Source organism: Podarcis cretensis (assembly GCF_951804945.1).
Source record: "Podarcis cretensis genome assembly, chromosome: 15".
Taxonomy (NCBI): domain Eukaryota; kingdom Metazoa; phylum Chordata; class Lepidosauria; order Squamata; family Lacertidae; genus Podarcis; species Podarcis cretensis.
The window spans coordinates 19,738,982-19,756,980 of NC_137185.1; the positions used below are offsets into that span (position 1 = coordinate 19,738,982).

Consider the following 17,999-nt stretch of genomic DNA (forward strand, 5'->3'; position numbering starts at 1 on the left):
AGCTGTAAAGCTGAGTCCCCTGCGTGGTAGGTTAAGCTAAGGTTCAAGGTCAGCCAGAGAGCTTCATGGCAGGCGGATGAAACAGTCTCTTGAGATCAAATGGGCAGAACATTAATCTAACTGGTCTGATTTCTGCCTGATGTTGTGCTGGGACTCCTGAGATGGGAAACGGACGAAATATTCAGAACTTAGACAGCAAAAGGCTATTAAAGAGGTGCAAATGGGCTGTGCAACTCTGGAAGTGGCAGGAAATCTCCAAAGAAATGTGCTCTCAAGAGTTCGGAACTGAATCAAGCAGCCCCAAACGGAGCATAAATGAAATTAGTTTTAATATCGTTAAGCATGGCAAAATCCCCCCACGAAGACAGGCACGCATGCACACAAAAAGCCTGGCATATGCGCCTGCCAAAGCTGAAACGGATGCATGGAGAGAGGCAAAACATATGGGTGCCCATCTGGCAAAAAGCATACAGCTAGACCTTGCCTACATTTCACGTATCCAGGAAGCAGCAGCGGTAGCAGCAGCCGTGTTGGTGAGCAGACATTTCTTTGCAAAAAAAAACAAAACCCAACAACCCTCCCGCAAAACCTGCGAGGAACAGCTTGCTTGTCCACAACTGTTTTACAAAGCAAGAGATGAATAACCTTGATTTCTCATCTATGGCACCTCGCTCCTGCTCTCAGAGGATTTAATTAGCCCCTAAACAGGTTCTCAGACAAGAAACAGAGTCTGGTAGCTTTGGAAACAATATATATATATATATATATATATATATATATATATATATATAAAGAAGAAGAGGCTGCGAGAAAAACCTAGCTGATGTGACAAGTGGCTGTACTGGGTGCCTCTTGTTAGTCACTTGGCTTGTTGCTGTTTCTTCTTGGATTAGGTCATCCCTAAGACTGTGATTATGCATTAGAATGGGCAGGAAAAGAGCTGGTTGAATGGCACTGCAGCATCAACAAAAAGTCCCCAAATGAGGCAGGGAATGGTAGGAGTGGGGCAGACCTCTAAGCACACAGACATTTTTCATTGTATACTTCCACACTCCAAAGGCTGGAGGGGAGGAGGGAGAAAGGAATGTAATATTGGGGGGGAGAGAGAGAGAGAGAGGAGGAGGACTATTGTGGAGCCTGATTCTGATTGGAAGGTACAGAGTTCCGGTTTAACCGTGCAGGGCTCTTGATGGCAGAAGTGCAGCCTGATATGGCACAGAGCTTTGGGGTCCTGCTCATCTAGATCCCCCATGCAAAGCACTGGCTGGTTTGCCATTTGCCAACAGACCATTGGTGCTGGATTGCAACCGTGATTGAGGGGGACTGATGTTGCGTGTCCTGCATGATGTTGAGGGGGCTCAGCCCTCTCTTTAAAAACTTTGGCCTCTGCCCCAGCAACAAACAATGGTGTTCACCATTTTCTGCCACAGCTTCAATTGTGACCTCCCACTATAAATTACTTGTTTAATTTCTTTAATTGATTTTTTTTAATAATTTGTTTGCAGGTCAACCATAATGGTCCACCACCTGTTGTCATATTTGGGAAACACTTATAAACAGCTCTGTGTGTTGCATCTCTAGAAGGAGCAGAGCAATCCAGAGCATAGGTTGGGAACCTGTGGCCCTTCAGTTATTGTTGGACTCCAGCTCCCATCAGCCATGGCGGCATGACCAGTAGCCAGGGATTATGGGAGTTGGAGTACAGCAATAGCTGGAAGATCCACCACTGATCTAGCGTGCTAATGATTAGGTACAGGGTGGAGAGGTGAGGAATGGGAATCAATGGAAGAGCTCAAACTTCATTTGTTTGGATAGATGTATTTAGCACAGTTTTCTTCCATTTTTTGCAGTGGTGGGTGTGAAGATTGGGCTACACAAAGATTGGTGGATGATCAAGGAAATTATAATTATTGTGTGCTTAAATATGCTTCAGCATCCTGGTGATATTCTTGGGGCACAATGTCCATGGGAATTGTACTATTTCTTAATTTTTAAAAAAGTAGAAGGGTGGCTGAAGGACGGAAGGAGGGAAGGTGGGTCTACAGTCACCTCCAGCATCCAGACTGTCATTATGCTGTAGGAGGTGCTGCAAAATTAAAGTAGATTAAAGTGCTTCGTAACCTCATATTGAAAGGTAGGATGAATTTTTTTAAAAAAATAATTGTTCTCAATTTTTTAGGTGAGGGAGAGAAATGGGTTGATATATGGGGGAGGGGTGTTTAGCCCAGTCTAAGACCTTGCCTGATTTTAATTAGTGTAGCCTAATTGCAAAAATAAATGAAACCCACCCTTAATTTTAAAAATCCATGATAAGAAATAATGGAGGAGTGGTCCATTGGAAGAAACTGTTCCTAAACCTGAGCGATTACACACACACACACACACACACACACACACACACACAAAGGCCCAAACAAGCACCACTGCTTTGAAGCAGGCACTCAGGGGCTGAAGAGCTTTCCTGGTGCATCTGCTACCTTTAGAAGCGGCTGCAAAAACTAATTGCTTCAATCCCGTCCCCCCTGCCTCCCCCTTAAGAATGAATGGGAGGAAAAAGAAGAAAAAATCTTTTTCAGAACATCTTAAATTCAGGGAGTGATACAGCAGAGAATAAATTGGAGAAGGTGTGATGCAGCTGCACAACCCAAAATATCTCTTGGTAAAGGCTGATGAGTAAGATCTGGAAGAAGAAACAGGACACACACACACACACACAGAGAGAGAGAGAGAGAGAGAGAGAGAACTTTCTATCCAATTATGTTTAACTTGTGAAAGTTCTTCTTCAATTAAGAATAGCCAGTGGTTTACGTAAGATTCATCAATTGGTGGACCCTGAGCCAAATTCAGTCCCTTGAGTAATGCACACCATACATTTAAAGCACTACGACACCACTTCAAAGAGTTTGCCTAGGGTACTGAGAGTTGTCAAGGGATCCCCTATTCCTTTCACAGAGTGGCAGAGTTCCCTAGCAAGAGGGAGTGATTGCTAAACCACTCTGGGAATTGTAGCTCTGGCTGGGGAATACAGTGGTACCTTGGTTCTCAAACTTAATCTGTTCCAGAAGTCTGTTCCAAAACCAAAGTGTTCCAGAACCAAGGCACGCTTTCCCATAGAAAGCAATGCAAAATGGATTAATCCATTCTAGACTTTTAAAACAACCCCTAAAACAGCAATTTAAAATGAATTTTACTATCTAACGAGACCATTGACCCATAAAATGAAAGCAATAATCAATGTACTGCACTATAAAATAAATAATACAGTATTGTAGATGATAAAAAATCAAAATTATTATTTTTTCTTACTAGCGTTAATGATAGCCATTGTTTGAATTGGGGGGGGGGGGGCTTTTATCCATTTCCACAGTCACACAATCAATCAATCAATCAATCAGTAGCTGAACTGGGTTCCACACAGTCAAAAAACAAATTAACCGGAAAAAGCCTCAAAAACAAAAATGCAAAATAAATAGCAAAAACAAAAGCGCCAAACTTAATCCATTCTGGAAGTCTCTTTGACTTTCGAAATGTTCGAAAACCGAGGTGCAGCTTCTGATTGGTGCAGGTGCCCCAGAAACAATAGCCAACAGCCACATTGGACATTCGGTTTCTGAAAAAACATCCGAAAACCAGAACACTTATTTCTGGGTTTTCGGCATTTGAGAACCAAGGCGTTTGAGAACCAAGGTAGCACTGTATGGGTCCTCCAGCCTTCTGTATTGTATGAATGTAGACCTGGTCTTACAGCTACCTATGAAAGCAACATAGGGAGCTGTTTTCTACACTGTGTTGAAATCTACGCAGTGTTTAAGCTCCATTATAGCACTACAGTTTGCTCCGAGAGGAAAAAGAGAGTCCATGAATTAGAAGCATCTGTGGCAATGGGTAGTTGTGTTTTGTTAGAGATGAGGCACAGATCATTGTCAGCCCTCCTGCTCCAACTCTTCCTTAAAGCACACACAAACATCAAATTCACTGCTAACTAGAGGCTTGATTCCAAAGTGCTAGGGCTCTTTTTAGCAATCTGTGTCAGGTTGCCAGCAGCCACAAGCCAGGGTAGTACAGTGGGGAAGGTGTTGGATCTAGACTGAAACCTGGGTTCAAATCCCAACTGGGCAGTGCTAATAGGGATGAGAGAGCAAACAAGTAAATTTGCATTCAAAGTCACATCTGACAAATCCATGCTTTCTGAAAGGATGTGAGAACAGCCATCCTCAAAACTCAACACTTCTCTGGTTTTCGAAACACACGTTGCTAACCAAGTAATGGGTACAAAAATGCATATATTGCAGTAAAGGATGCCTAGGGATGCACAAGTGAGTGAAGCAACATACAAAAATGCATTGTGATGGAGGAAGTAATTTTGCAGGAAAGAAAAAAAAAGAGTATATTAGACAGCATTGTACACAAAAATGCACACATTAGGGAAATTTACATTAAATGTTGATGGATTTTCATGAGCACTTTTTAAAAATACCCACAAACTGATGTGGAAATGTGGATTGGGCGGGAGGGGAGTTGAGAAACTGAGAGATTGACAAGCCATTGCCCATCCATACATGAAACAATTTTCTCCCAGTCCATCCGACTGCAGAAGACTGTTGTTTGCATTAAGTGGGAGTGATCCTTGGAGCAAAAGATGTGGGGCTATCAAATGCCACACACACACACACACACACACACACACACACACGAAGCCCTGCAGCTTCATTTTAGATGTGTCTGTGTTAGAGAGAGAAGGCAGAGCGATTATATAAGGAGCTTTTGGATCCAGTCACCCTACCAGGAATTCCCATGCCTCAGCTCCCAAGCAGCTGCTTACTGTGCAGCTCTGAATTAGTCACTTCTCTCCACGGTGCCTTGTTTCTCCATCTGCTAAATGCAGACAATAATATTTTTCGATCTCCCTGGAGAGGCTGCAAACCTGAATTTGCTAATGTTTGTCAAGATGACTTGGGTTTATTAAGACTCAATAAAGTATCCTTTTAGAGAGGTTGTGCAATTTCCAGTCCCAGCAGGGAGCCTAAGTGGAAATGCAAAAAAATAAGAAAAGATAGAAAAGGGAGTGGGGTGAGGAAGGAAGGAAGGAAGGAAGGAAGGAAGGGAGACAGGAGGAAGAAGGGAGACAGGAGGAAGGAAGGAAGGAAGGAAGGAAGGAAGGAAGGAAGGAAGGAAAAGAAGCAAGAGCATAACTTTCTTCAAACCACATCAAAATGATTGTTACTGATCACAATTTATATCGCCCTTCCTCCAGAAAGCTTAGGACCGTGTACATAGTCCTGCTTCGGCATTTTATCCTCATAATGACCCTCAGAGTTAGGTTAGGCTAACACAGAGAAAGACAGACAGACAAATTGAGAGGGAGAGGGAGAGTGTGCATGTCATGTGTGTACCATGACCAGAATCAGCCTGCGAGGCTAAGTGGGGATCTTGAACCCGGGTCTCTCTGCTTCTAACCCAGCACTCTAACTACTACAACCACACTGGCTTCAAAGATTCCTGCAGCGTGGTGGTAATTTCCCCCAAGGCGCATTTCAACCTCCTTTGTGGTACAATAGCTTTGGAATCAATTAAGATTAGATGGGGGGGGGTGGAGTCAGTTTGATTAGCAATCTCCCCCCCAAAAAACAATGAAAAAACCATGTATGAGAGATTAGCTGATTTCCCCATTTCCCCCATGGTTTCCCCATTTTCCTATATTTTCTGCCATGAAAAGGTATGGAAGCAGTTGCTGTGGTTGGCCTGGGGTTATATTCATATATATATATATATATATATATATATATTCCTTAAAACATTTGCCAGAAGCCAAGATGCCTTTGAAAAAATCTTTAGGCTTATATAAATATGTATTTAGGATCAACTAAATACATACCAGGGATTTCTACTATCTGAAAGATGTATCGCTTCAGTGACTGCAGAGGTAAAAAAAGGAGACAGCTGTTATACATATTTCTGATGTATTATGCTTTCCGACTCATATTCTTCTAAGTGCTGAGCATGTGCTATGTGCTTTTACAGCGCAAGCGAAGGATGGCTTCAAGTGGCAGCCCGCATACAGATTCACTTTCTCAGATCAAATTCATTTGTCTTCTCAATGGCCCTACCAAATTTTAATCAGGGTGCAGGAAAATATTTGCCCAGAGAGGTGCACTAGCAAGGATTTAAAAAAAAAAAAATGTTTCAAGATGTTAGGAATGGGCATTATAATTTTATTTTTATAAATGTTTTGCGGCTGCTGAGTTCTGCTGATGATTTTGGCAAATGAATTGTAGCTTACAATTTTAATGCTGCTACAATAGTCAGCTTTTTTATCGGTAGTGTGTTGAATTACTAGGAGCTGTGTATTGCATTGATGTTTGTTCTGTGAATGTCAGTTTTGACTATTTGTTCATTTCGGAAATGTACTTGATTGATATTGAATGCTGCTGCATTTATAGCAGTTGTGTTCAGTAGTTGCGAAACAAAACAAGTACAAAAACAAATCTGACTCCACTTGATATTCCACACTTCTCCCTTCCCTCGCCCATTTTGGGAGTAATAAGTGTTTAGATGTACAGATTTTTTAATGGAAACACTACTCATGTGCTTAGTCCTGTGAGATGGTGGCAACTTGACTTCAGAGTCCATCCACTCGTGAAGGAGTCCATTTGTAAGGCTGGATATACTGTTGGCTACAGGATTACTGCCAGCAGAACAGAGCAGCCCTCTAACATTCAGAAGTTGGCCATTCCCAGAGTACAATAATACAAATTATATAATAAATTGTATAATAATATAAATTGTAGAACTAGAAAGGATCACAAGGGTCATCTAGTCCAACTTCCTGTAATGCGGAAATCTCAACTAAAGCATCCCTTACAGATAGCTATCCAACATCTTCTTACAAACCTCCACTGAAGTAGAGTCCACCACCTCCCAAGGGAGTCCATTTCATTACCAAACAGTTCTTACTGTCAAAAAGTTATTCCTGTTGTTTAGCTGAAATCCTCTTTCTTGTTATTTGAATCCATTGGCTTTGGTTCTAACCTCCAGAGAAGGAGTAACCAAGCTTGCTCCATCTTCCATGTAACAGCACCTTAAATACAGTGGTACCTCGGGTTACAGATCCTTCAGGTTACAGACGCTTCAGGTTACAGACTCCGCTAACCCAGAAATAGTATCTCGGGTTAAGAACTTTGCTTCAGAATGAGAACAGAAATTGTGTGGCGGGGGCACAGTGGCAGCAGGAGGCCCCATTAGCTAAAGTAGTACCTCAGGGTAAGAACAGTTTCAGGTTAAGAACGGACCTCCAGAATGAATTAAGTTCTTAACCCGAGGTACCACTATATTTGAAAATGACTATTATATTTAATCTCAGTCTCCTTTTTGCCATGCTAAACATTCCCAGTTCCCTCAACTGTTCCTCATAAGGCTTGGTTTCCAGATCCTTGAAAATCTTGGTTGCCCTTCTCTGCACATGTTCTAGCTTGTCAATAGCCTTCTTAAATGGTGGTGCCCAGAACTGGACACAGTATCCCAAGTGTGGCCTGACCAAGGCAAAATGAAGCAATACTATTATGTCCCTTGAGCTGGACACTATACTTCTGTTGATGCAGCCTAGAATAGCATTAACTTTTTTTTTGCTGCTGCATCACACTGTTGACTCGTGTTAAGCTTGTAGTCTTTAAAAATCCCTAGAACCTTTCCACATGTACCAAGGGCAATCCAGGTACCCCCAGTCTTGCATTGGTGCAGATGGCTATTCCTCCCTAAGTGCAGAACCTGAACATATGTCTCTATTGAAATTCATTTTGTTAGTTTGGGCCCTGTTCTCCAATCAGTTAAGGTCATATTGAATCCTGATTCTGTCTTCTTTGGCATTAGTTACCCCTCCCAGTTTGGTGTCATTTGCATATCTGATGAGCTTACTATCAATTCCTCTACCCAAGCCTTTTATGAAGGTGTTGAACAACGATGGTCCAAGAACAGGACCCTGGTGACTCCAGGTTAGAAGCTGAGCCACAATGTATCAGATTACTCTCCCTCCCCCCCCCCAATATTTATGCTATTTTTCTTTTCTTTTTCTCAAACCTCAAGAACAGGGTTGGGGAACCTGAGGTTGGGGGTCCAAATGTGGCTGTACAGTCCTGTCTCTCTGGCCCTCAGGACTCTCCCTAGGCCACACCCCCCCCTTATAAACCTTGCTTCACATCCTTCTTTGACTGGTTTTACCTGGCTAAAATGTGAGCTCTGAAGATTGCCCAGAAAGGAACAAGACCCTCAGGCTGAATGTGTAAGATGCAAGATGGTGACCAAACTGCCAACACAGTTTTTGCTGCTACTGCCACTTGTGGCAACAGTGAAACAAACCCGTATCTGCAGAAGCACTATCTTGTCTGCACTCGCTTAGCAGTTTATTCTGTTTTCATGCCTTTTCCCTAATAATTTTCATGTTATACTTGAGCTGTCACACAATACAAAATGTAGAACTATAGCAGAATACAGGGTAATTTTATCAGGCATTTCCATATTATTTGCAATTTTTTCCCCCTGGAAGCAAAGAACCCACAGAAATGAGCACTAAACTTGCACTCTATTCTACTATAGTTCCAGAAGTGGCTGTTGTGTTGTTTGGAAGCTCAAATGTAAAGTTGATTTAACAGGGAAAAATCATGAAAACAGAATAAACTGCTCTGTGAGTTCAGCCTTTTTCTGCCCATCAATCAGGTGAATAACTCTGAGAGGCCACAAGTGGGGTAAATAGGCCAATGATCTGACTTTGATCTCTGATTATTTTTTTTTAAATCCTTTAGTAAGTCTCAATATCATGATTTGGGTAATTTAGATTCAAATCATTTTATCCCAATAACTTAAAATCCCAACAGTCATACTTTTGAAAAGGGTGTATTAAGAGATATCACTGAAGCAGAAAGGGATACAAAAGGGTTTATCACAATTGTACTTTGAAAGAAAGATTAGCATTGGAGCAGCAAGGTAATAATCCCAATATTTTGTTAAAGCCCGCTGACTGACGGGCAGCCATAGTGATTTTGAAAGCCTTTTCCACATTAGTCCTGCTCTCAGTGTTGAAACCATTTTCACCAAAGGGAGAGGTGAGATCATGTTCACACCATCAACAAAGTCTGAAAGTGCATATAAACATGTAAGAAATTCCACAGCCCTCATGTTCATGTTAAGTCAAGCATCTTCCCAATGTTATTGTTACAATGCCTATTAATTGCAGGTGGTAGTCTTGAATGATAACTATAAAATTGTATTAAGGCATTTGGACATGATGCAAAATTTGGTTTGGAAATCTTGTAATCAGTAAATATATTGATGTGTTAAGACTGAAAGCAAGGTTGGGTAATATGACGCTGTTGGACTACAGTCCCTACAGTCCTGACCACTGGCTGATGGGAGCTGGAATCCAACAACATTGAGAGGTCTGCAGGTTCTCCATCCTTGATTCAAAGGTGGATATATCTTTCTCTGGTTTTGGAAAAACCACTGCCTTGCCACAATTTTGTGTGTGGCTCTGGTTGGTGGACCTTGGGCTTTAAGTGAAGCAAACTTAGCTGTTGGTTTGCTACTGACCTAAGTTGAAGGGGCTAGTTTTCATGTAGAAAGCACTACACAGCTTGGGACAACATCTTTCATCATCTGACATACCTAATTGACACCTAATTATATACCTTATAGACACTGTGCTCTGCAGCTGTGGTCCTCCTGCAGATACCATCTCTGGCCAGGGTGCTGTCTGACCTATTTTCCTTTGTATAAGAACAAGCATGAAGGAGGCCTCCCAGCCTGTTCATAGGTCCTTATATGATCAGTGAAAACGGTCCTAGCAAGTATTAACCACTCTCAATCTTAACCTGATAACTGCCATTTGTGCAGATTTTAATTTGTCTGAATTAATTTTAAGATGTATTTTAATTAATTGATGCCTGTTTTTATGTATACTGTGTTATTCATATGATGTTAGCCGCTCTGAGCCCAGCTCCAGCTGGGGAGGGCAGGGTTCAAATAAATTATTATTATTATTATTATTATTATTATTATTATTATTATTATTATTATTATGTCCATTCTGCCCTTTGAAGCTACTCTTCAGCAGGCACCATCTTTTTGGCACCTACTTAAGACCTTCCTTTTCCAACAAGCCTTTTAGGAAAAGATCTTTACCAGTCTACATCTGCAGTGGAATTGCTTTTAGATGTTTTATCATTTGTGTGTAGATCCTGCAAGCCTGATGTCTGCCCAGGCCTGTTCTCTGGCTCCTTATTGAATTCAAGAGGGTGCTGGGCAAGCCTGTTTGATCTCAGCACCGTCCCATATGAAATAAGGGAGCATCCCACATCCTTTTCTGCAGCTGTGCATTGCAGAGAACGTGGTGGTGAGCAAAGAAACAGCCTTTTCAGGCAGCTTGTATGGCATTACTGATAGTTCCATGGGGGCAAGACATTGCTACTAGGGAAGGGAGAAATTCAATTTCAGTTTGTCTTTAAAAGCAAATATATATCAGCCACAGTTTCTGATACAATACAAGAGTAGAAACGCATTTGTCATTCAAAAATTTGCTGTTCTCTGAATTTTGCAATACACTTCTCCAGCCAAGTAAAATGCAGAAAAGTGCATGTACGGGGGGGGGGGGGGGGGAGTATGCATAAAAATGTATGAGTTGATGCAAACAACACATCACATTAAGGAAAGTTCCTTTGCAAAAATGTGTATATTGGGCAGAATTGTATACAAACATGCGTATAGTTAAGAGAAGTGTGTGCCAGAATGCTGATGAATTTTCACGAGGACTTTTTAAAAAATATATCAAAAAATGATGTGGAAATGTGGAGAGGTTAGAAAAATTAGAAATGGCGTGAAAACGAAATGGACAGATTTCCCTGCCTCCATTTGCTACCCAGAATGACGATGGTGGTTAACCTCACAAGAAGGATCAGTCACGTGTCAGGAATGAAATATGCCTCTTCTATTCCAATTACTGACAAAGGGTTAAATGTATCAAGTAGGATTATATACCAAGAAAAATTGAACCCAGTCAAAGACTTCGAAAACACTGCAGCACTGCACAGGGGTGGGTGGGGAGAGCAAGGGGGTGAGGCGGGGGTGCCTTTGACCCAATTTGCAGAAGGCTAAGAGTCTCTAATCTTCAGTGTCTCTCCACAGAGTGCCTTGGGACAGAAGGAGCCAGAGACACAGACATGATGCATTGTTGTTGTTATAAAAGCGAGCTCCTCGCTTTGAGCATGTTTCCAAAGATAATCCATTTCTTTCTCTGGCTATCGAAGAAACAAGGAGCTCTTTCCCGAAAGCAGGTTTTTTCCTCTTCAAGGTAGCTGTCGCTTTTGTTTACTTAAGCACTTTTTATGCAAAGACTTTGTAAAGCTCCTTTGCAATCGTGACACTGAACAATACCCCTTGGAAGCTGGGAAAGTGCTGGAGCGAACCGTGACTTTCCATGCCTAAACAACATGCACTTTTTTTTCCTTTTTTTTTAAAAAAGCAAGCTTCTGGCAAATAGCCAGAGCCATATCCACGGGTGTATGGATAGTGTAGTTATATAGTTTAGTCACTAGGTGGCACTGGACTTAACTGTATCTGGATGGAGCCAGGAGTTTTTTGTTTGTGTTCTAGACTTGTTTAAAAAAAGACAATGGCTGCATGCACACCACAGTTTATTCCCCTTTTTTGCAGTGCTTCCCTAACTGTTAAACTCCACATTAAATTTGTGCTTTCACATAACACAGTTTGGGAAATTCAGCAGAATATAGCAAAAGCTCAGTGCTAATTTCTGTGTTACTTGCTTCCAGAATACAGTGGTACCTTGGGATGCGAACAGGATCCCTTCCAGAGCCCCGTTTGCATCCTGAGCAGAACGTAAGATGCGACAGCGCGTCTGCGTGTGCACGGGTCATGTTTCGCCACTTCCTCGCATGTGCATGATGTCATTTTGACCGTCTGCGTATGCATGAGCAGCGAAACCCGGAAGTAACACGCTCCGTTACTTCCGGATTGCCGTGGAGCGCAACCCGAAAATACTTATCCTGAAGCGTATTTATCTTGAAGTATGAGTGTAATAATAATAATAATAACAACAATATGTAAATAACATTGAAATTGAAACCAGAGACATGCTCATGTCACCAAAGGAAATTGCCAGTGGCTCTTGAGTTTGCAGATTCCACCTTAACAGCTTAACCCTGGTTCCCTCTTTGTGACATACATGCCAAGGCACCCAAGGCACAAAGTTCCCAGGAGAAAAATAAACCACACAGAAATGGAATATTTGGTTTATGGGTTCAAATAAGCCACAACTTTATTGGTTACCAATGTGAGCAGTTCTGGCTTAGGCATTGGGGTGAATCCAGGCTATATCTTGACTCCTGCCTGTTTGCAGGGAGTCCCCGGAATGGTAAACTACCAATAGGTTCCCTATAACTTACGTCAGATAGTGGCAGCCCAAGGGGTCCCCTTGGCCCTAGCCCACGTCCAGGCTTCAGACAGTATTCACACCATTTAACAGGATACCCTTACTGAGGAGGGGCAGGCAAGGCAACAACCTCACCTCCAACCAGACAAAGGCTTACCCAATACCTAACCGTACAAAAGTTGTGACAATTTCTACTAGGTAGGCAATTTGCCAAGTGGGAGAAAATGCTACCGAGCCCCAACAACATGGCAACCGACAACTGCCATAGTAAGGTCATATCAGAGCGAAGCATGAAAAGAGGGTGGGTGGGTAGGGTGATCTGATGAAGAAGCAAGGAAGAGGGAGCCGGCCGGCCAACCAGAAATTAAATGATCCGTGGCCACACACCCCCAGGTCACAGATTGGCTGGAGCTGTCCCCGGCACAGATAACATGACTGGCTGTGATGCGTGGGGAGGAGGGGTGATGCAGCGTACCTCTCCCTTACTCTGGAAAACTGTTGAGGCACGGCTGACTGGCTGCAACACCGTACACCAGATAAAAGGAGGAAAGCACTCTATTCTAGAAAAAGGTCACCCACACATGGACCCAGGCTGTTCACACAAAAAAGCACTCAGCAAGCCCTTTTGTTTTACTCTTGCCCTCCAACCCCTCACAACTCAACAGTGGTCCCTTCCACCACGTTCTATATTCAGCCCTGATTTCTCAGCTTGGAATTCCCCATCTCCAAATTTGAGCAAGACCTTACCTTTGCTGCCAGACAGGTGCTTCCATGTGACTGTTGGTTCTGGTCTCCCAAAGGCCAAGCACAAAAGGGTGACACTGCTGCCTTCGTTGACGGTGATGTCTGAGGTGATGTTTATAATCTGTGGAGGAACTGCAAGAAGAAAGGTGGGAAGGAATGAATACCTGTTGTAAATGAATTCTGATGCTACTTATGGGCAAGCCCTTCCAATCCCAGGCTGAATTTGGGGAAATTAGACTATCTTGCCCAAACCCTGTTCTGCCAAGGGCAGCTGCTTTTTTTTGGGGGGGGGGATTCAGGGGCAACAAGCACATTTATGGGTGAAGTCAACAGTCACAGCAAGAATTAGATGTAAAGCTATGAGATCATATTAATGCACAGCAAGAATAAAGCATAACGCTACCAACGAATATCATGATTCGTTTGCAAATTTGATTTCTAAGAATTCATTCCTAGGCATGATAGCAGCAGGAACCTCTGGTAGCTGTAGTTGGTTGACACATTGCACCATCCTGGGACCTCTCTCTCTCCCCTGGGTCTCTTTATCTCCTCTGGGTTCCTCTCACAGTGCTTCCAGCTCTCATATTCATAGTCTGTATCCTGCTGAGGAAGATAATTGGGGCATTACTCGTTCCCTTGTGAACCACACTTCAGAGGTCCCCAAGGACCTCCCCTATGGGTCAGAGGGATGAGTTATGAGACTGCAGGTGCAGCTGTAGTCTTGTGACCCTGCCTGTCAAAGTCAAAGCATTTGACTTAACCAACTGGGTTCAAGAAGACAACCACTTGTCAGTCATAGGTCAGGAGCTTTCTCTTTTGCATTCCTGCAATAGTGCTGACCCTAGCAGAATATGATTAAAGCTTTCAGGACTCCAGCTTACCACTTTACAATATTATGCCAGAATAGCAAATGCACAGTACAGGCCTGTGCCCGGGCACCTTTGAGGGCATCCCAAAGGGTAATAACACAAAACAATTAAAACTTCTGAGAACAGATTAAAAGCAATCATCTAAAAACTTCTTAAAAAGCCATCTCTTAGCAAATAATTTCACAATTGCCAGGAACAATTCTTTGAGCTACCAGAAACCCAGTCAAACAGGAAGTCAAACAGGATTATGTTTGGATTCTCCCTAAAGATTAATAGCATGGGAGACAAACATGCTTCATTAGAAAGGGCATTCCACAGACGGGAGCCAATATGCAGGAGGCCCTGTCATAACACACCAGCAACCAAGTAACTCCACAGTGGAGAGTCTAACTGGACCTTTGGGTGGAAACAAACTCAAAGTGTCTTATATCCAACATTCCCTCTGTATTTAAGATTCCAACCCTCCCTCTGTCTATTTGATGTTGGCAATGAACACCAGAGGCCTGAAAATGTGCTGCAAAGAATCGGGAACACATGGATGTGTGATATTTTGGGGGCTTCTGCAATCCTCAATCCATAGAACTGTGAACATTGCTTCTATCCACTCCAGGCTTACAGCTGGGGCTGAGCATCTGGGGGGAACAGATTATCCACCCCCAATCTAGACTCTATACACATTCAGTGATACAGTTCTACAACATAGCACACAGCTGTCAATGTGAATGTCTTCTAAAAGTTGAGTTCCTTTTCACCCTTTCCTTTTACAGTATCTTCTTCTCTCCCACCCCAACCATACACCTTGCCTTTTGAGGGAAGGAATTAAGAGCATTTTAAAATATCTTGAAAGATTCGGGGGAGGGAAGGAAGGAAGGGGGAGAGAGACTTTAGCTTTCAATCTGTTAGTCTGCTCCTGGCAATATAGCGTGCAGCATATTTAAAGGACAGCTGATATCTTGTGGAAAGCTGAAAAACAACCTATGGAGAGAAATGATTCAGCCCTTTTGAATCTACATTTCCCCTATATTTCTGTTCACTGGTTCTTTATTACAAAGGACACTGGCGCGAAAACATGTTCTTCAAGGATTCATCTGCGTCTCCGCTGTTTATTCCCCACCTGAATCATAATCTCTTGTTTGTGTCTTCACAGTTGGTTGCTATGGAAGTTATTATGTCCTTGGTATCTCACATTCACATCATGACGGCCGTAGAAAGGAATAAGAATCTTGTTGAAGGGGAAGGTGGGTTCCTCCTCCGGGCTGAAACCAAAGTGCATGGATAGAGCCGCATCGAGAACTCCGCACGACTGAACAAGTTTGAGGTGTATATTTAAATGAAGGAGATAATCCAGGATTACAAGTTCAGACATGGAAGATAAAGTCCAGCATCACCACAGGCAAGGTGAAGAGCAAGCCAGCTCTGATAGGGGACACAGACAAAAGCACTCGATAGCAGCCACCACCTGGCGCAGAAGATTAGGGAGGGGATCTCAGGTGTGACCCTTTTTTAAGAGATGCAAGCTATTGGATTTCACCTTCGTACAGGAGTATCACAACTCCGCAGAGCAAGGGTATCCAACATGCTGCCCTCCAGATGCCACAGGACTGTAATTCCCATCATCTTGTGCTGGTTGAGGCCACAACATCTGGAGGGCACCACGTTAGGTACCCCGAGGGAAAGGGGAGAAATTCACTCAGTTCATAGTGAAACAACCTAATTCACATGTCCTGAGCCACGATGCAAACCAAAGGACAGCTCTCCTTCAAAATCCACAGCCTGCCCAATTTTGTGATGCACTTCCCCTAGCAAATACAGCATGCCCCCCAATGCATACAGTGGTACCTCTGGTTATGAACGCTTCTGGTTACAAACGCTTTGGGTTACGAACTCTGCTAACCCAGACGTAGCTGCTCCTGGTTGCAAACTTTTGCCCCAGGAAATTGCATGCCAGAGGCGTGCGAGCAGCGGGAGACCCCATTAGCGAAAGGATAAGAACGGTTCCAGCTTAAGAATGGACCTCCGGAACGAATTAAGTTTGTAACCAGAGGTACCACTGCACATTAGTGAAAATAGTATCTGTTTTCTAAAAAGAGAGAGAAAAGTAAACAACCTCTCAATCCTCATGCAGACCTAATGGTCTGGTGCATGACTCAACAACTTTTTGCACTTAATTCTACTGCCTCTACTGAGAAGGGAGGAGAATAGACTCAGTGCACAATTCCAAATGAAGCCAGAATGCTAATTGGCTGTACACTGCATGCAAAGGTGGCTGTGTTGGTCCATAAAAACAAGAAAATATCAAAGTTCACAGTTAAGCAATGCATTTCTTGGAATCAGCCCAAATAACACCAAAGTGTGGTCAGCTTTCAAATCCTCCAGACCTCTTTGCTAGGGGAGATATTACAGAAAACAGTTGGCAAGAGGGACAAGGAAATATATTAAACAAACACAGATGAGGGCACACAAACTAGGCTTGTGTTGTAGCCATGAGGTCTGTATGTAGAGTCAGGGCAACTGACTTTTGGGTTTGGTGGATGTGCGTCAGTAAACGAGGGGAATTAAGACTAAGAGAGCTGAGTGGGGGGTGCTTGTGTAATCCCACTGTATACAAGTTGTACAAGTGACAATAAAGTATTTCAATGTAGACAAAGTTCCAAGAAGGAGTTGTAGGCTGAGTTAGTCCCTCCCTGGTTATATGTAAGCAGGGCTGGCCCAAGACATTTTGACACCTAAGATGGACCCCAAACTTGTGCTGCCCTCCCCGCCAGGGAAGAAGGGGTCAGGGAAGATCTACATCAGGAACAAAGAGGGAAAGAAAGATTGGCATTGGGATCTGCTACCCCAGTGAATCCTGCCAGCTGAGGCAGCAACCCCACCTTGCCTCATGGGTGGGCCGACCCTGTATGTAGGACTGTAGGGATCAGGACTATGGCACAGAGAGTAGGAACCATAGACACTACCTTATGCAGACTCAGAGCACTGATTCTGGAATAAAGACACAATTAATGCTCCTCATGTCTAAGGAATTCAAGTATGGACTGCAAGACAGATTTGTCCAAAACTTAAACAAAACACACGGGTTCCCGAGAGAACAGCAGAAGAGACACATGACAGCCTTTAGTTTAAAAGTCAGGGGTTGATTTTGGATGGTTTTCTAACTCAAAACAGTCAAGGGAAGCCAAATGTTTCCTGCTTGTTTCCTCCATTAATTAAATCATGTTTCTTGTTTGGGTCAGTAGTAGCCGACATGCTTCTCTCTTGATGTTGGGGATGATAGGTCTTGGTGCATAGCTGTCAAGTGTCCCTTATTTGAAGGGACAGTCCCTTATTCCAGTGCCATGTCCTGCTGCTGTCCCTTATTGATGGATGTCCCTTAAATGTCCCTTAAATGATGTCCCTTAAATTTCAAAGGAAGCAGCTCCTCTCCCTCCCTCCCTGCCGACCAGGGAGGAGGGAGGCTCCAACTGTGTTGCTTGGCTGTGTTGCTCACCCAATAAGAAGTTTAAGAACGACTGGGGGGTGGAGCTTGCATGCCTTGTGTGTGGCTAGTTAATGCAAGCTGAGGAGGTTTTTTAATGCTGGATGCCATTTTGTTGCACGTGCTGCTGCAAACTTTGCAGTGCAAAGCCAGGCCGGGAAGCCATCTTAAGTTGAGGCTGCATAGGCCTTGTGGTGCATGTGATTCAGATTCTATTCAGTTGAACCTCTGGTTACAAAGTTGGTTGGACAGTGTTCTCGAAGCTACCAGCATGAGTTTGACCAGACTGCAGGAGGACAGGAAGACTGGGGTGCCTGGAACTGGTGAGGCTGCAGGTCCCTTATTTTAGCTGCTGGTCCCTTATTTTCAAATCTGTAAGTTGACAGCTATGTCTTGGAGTCAAAGCAAGAAGCTGTACAGATGTCTGCTGGGGGTGCTCTAAGTCTATGTTGCCTGCAGCAAAGAGGAAGCTGGACAC

The 17,999-nt window shown here is 43.2% G+C and overlaps 1 protein-coding gene across 4 annotated transcripts in view; it reads right to left on the reverse strand.

The window, feature by feature from the left end:
• Positions 1 to 17,999, reverse strand: part of LOC307203635 (opioid-binding protein/cell adhesion molecule homolog) — a 763,808-nt gene that overhangs the window by 75,324 nt on the left and 670,485 nt on the right. For all 4 annotated transcript variants that reach the window (XM_079954586.1, XM_079954584.1, XM_079954585.1 and 1 more), the window contains one exon: positions 13,181 to 13,309. In XM_079954586.1, the coding sequence (XP_079810712.1) occupies positions 13,181 to 13,309 (129 nt within the window). The remainder of the gene's footprint in view (positions 1 to 13,180; positions 13,310 to 17,999) is intronic.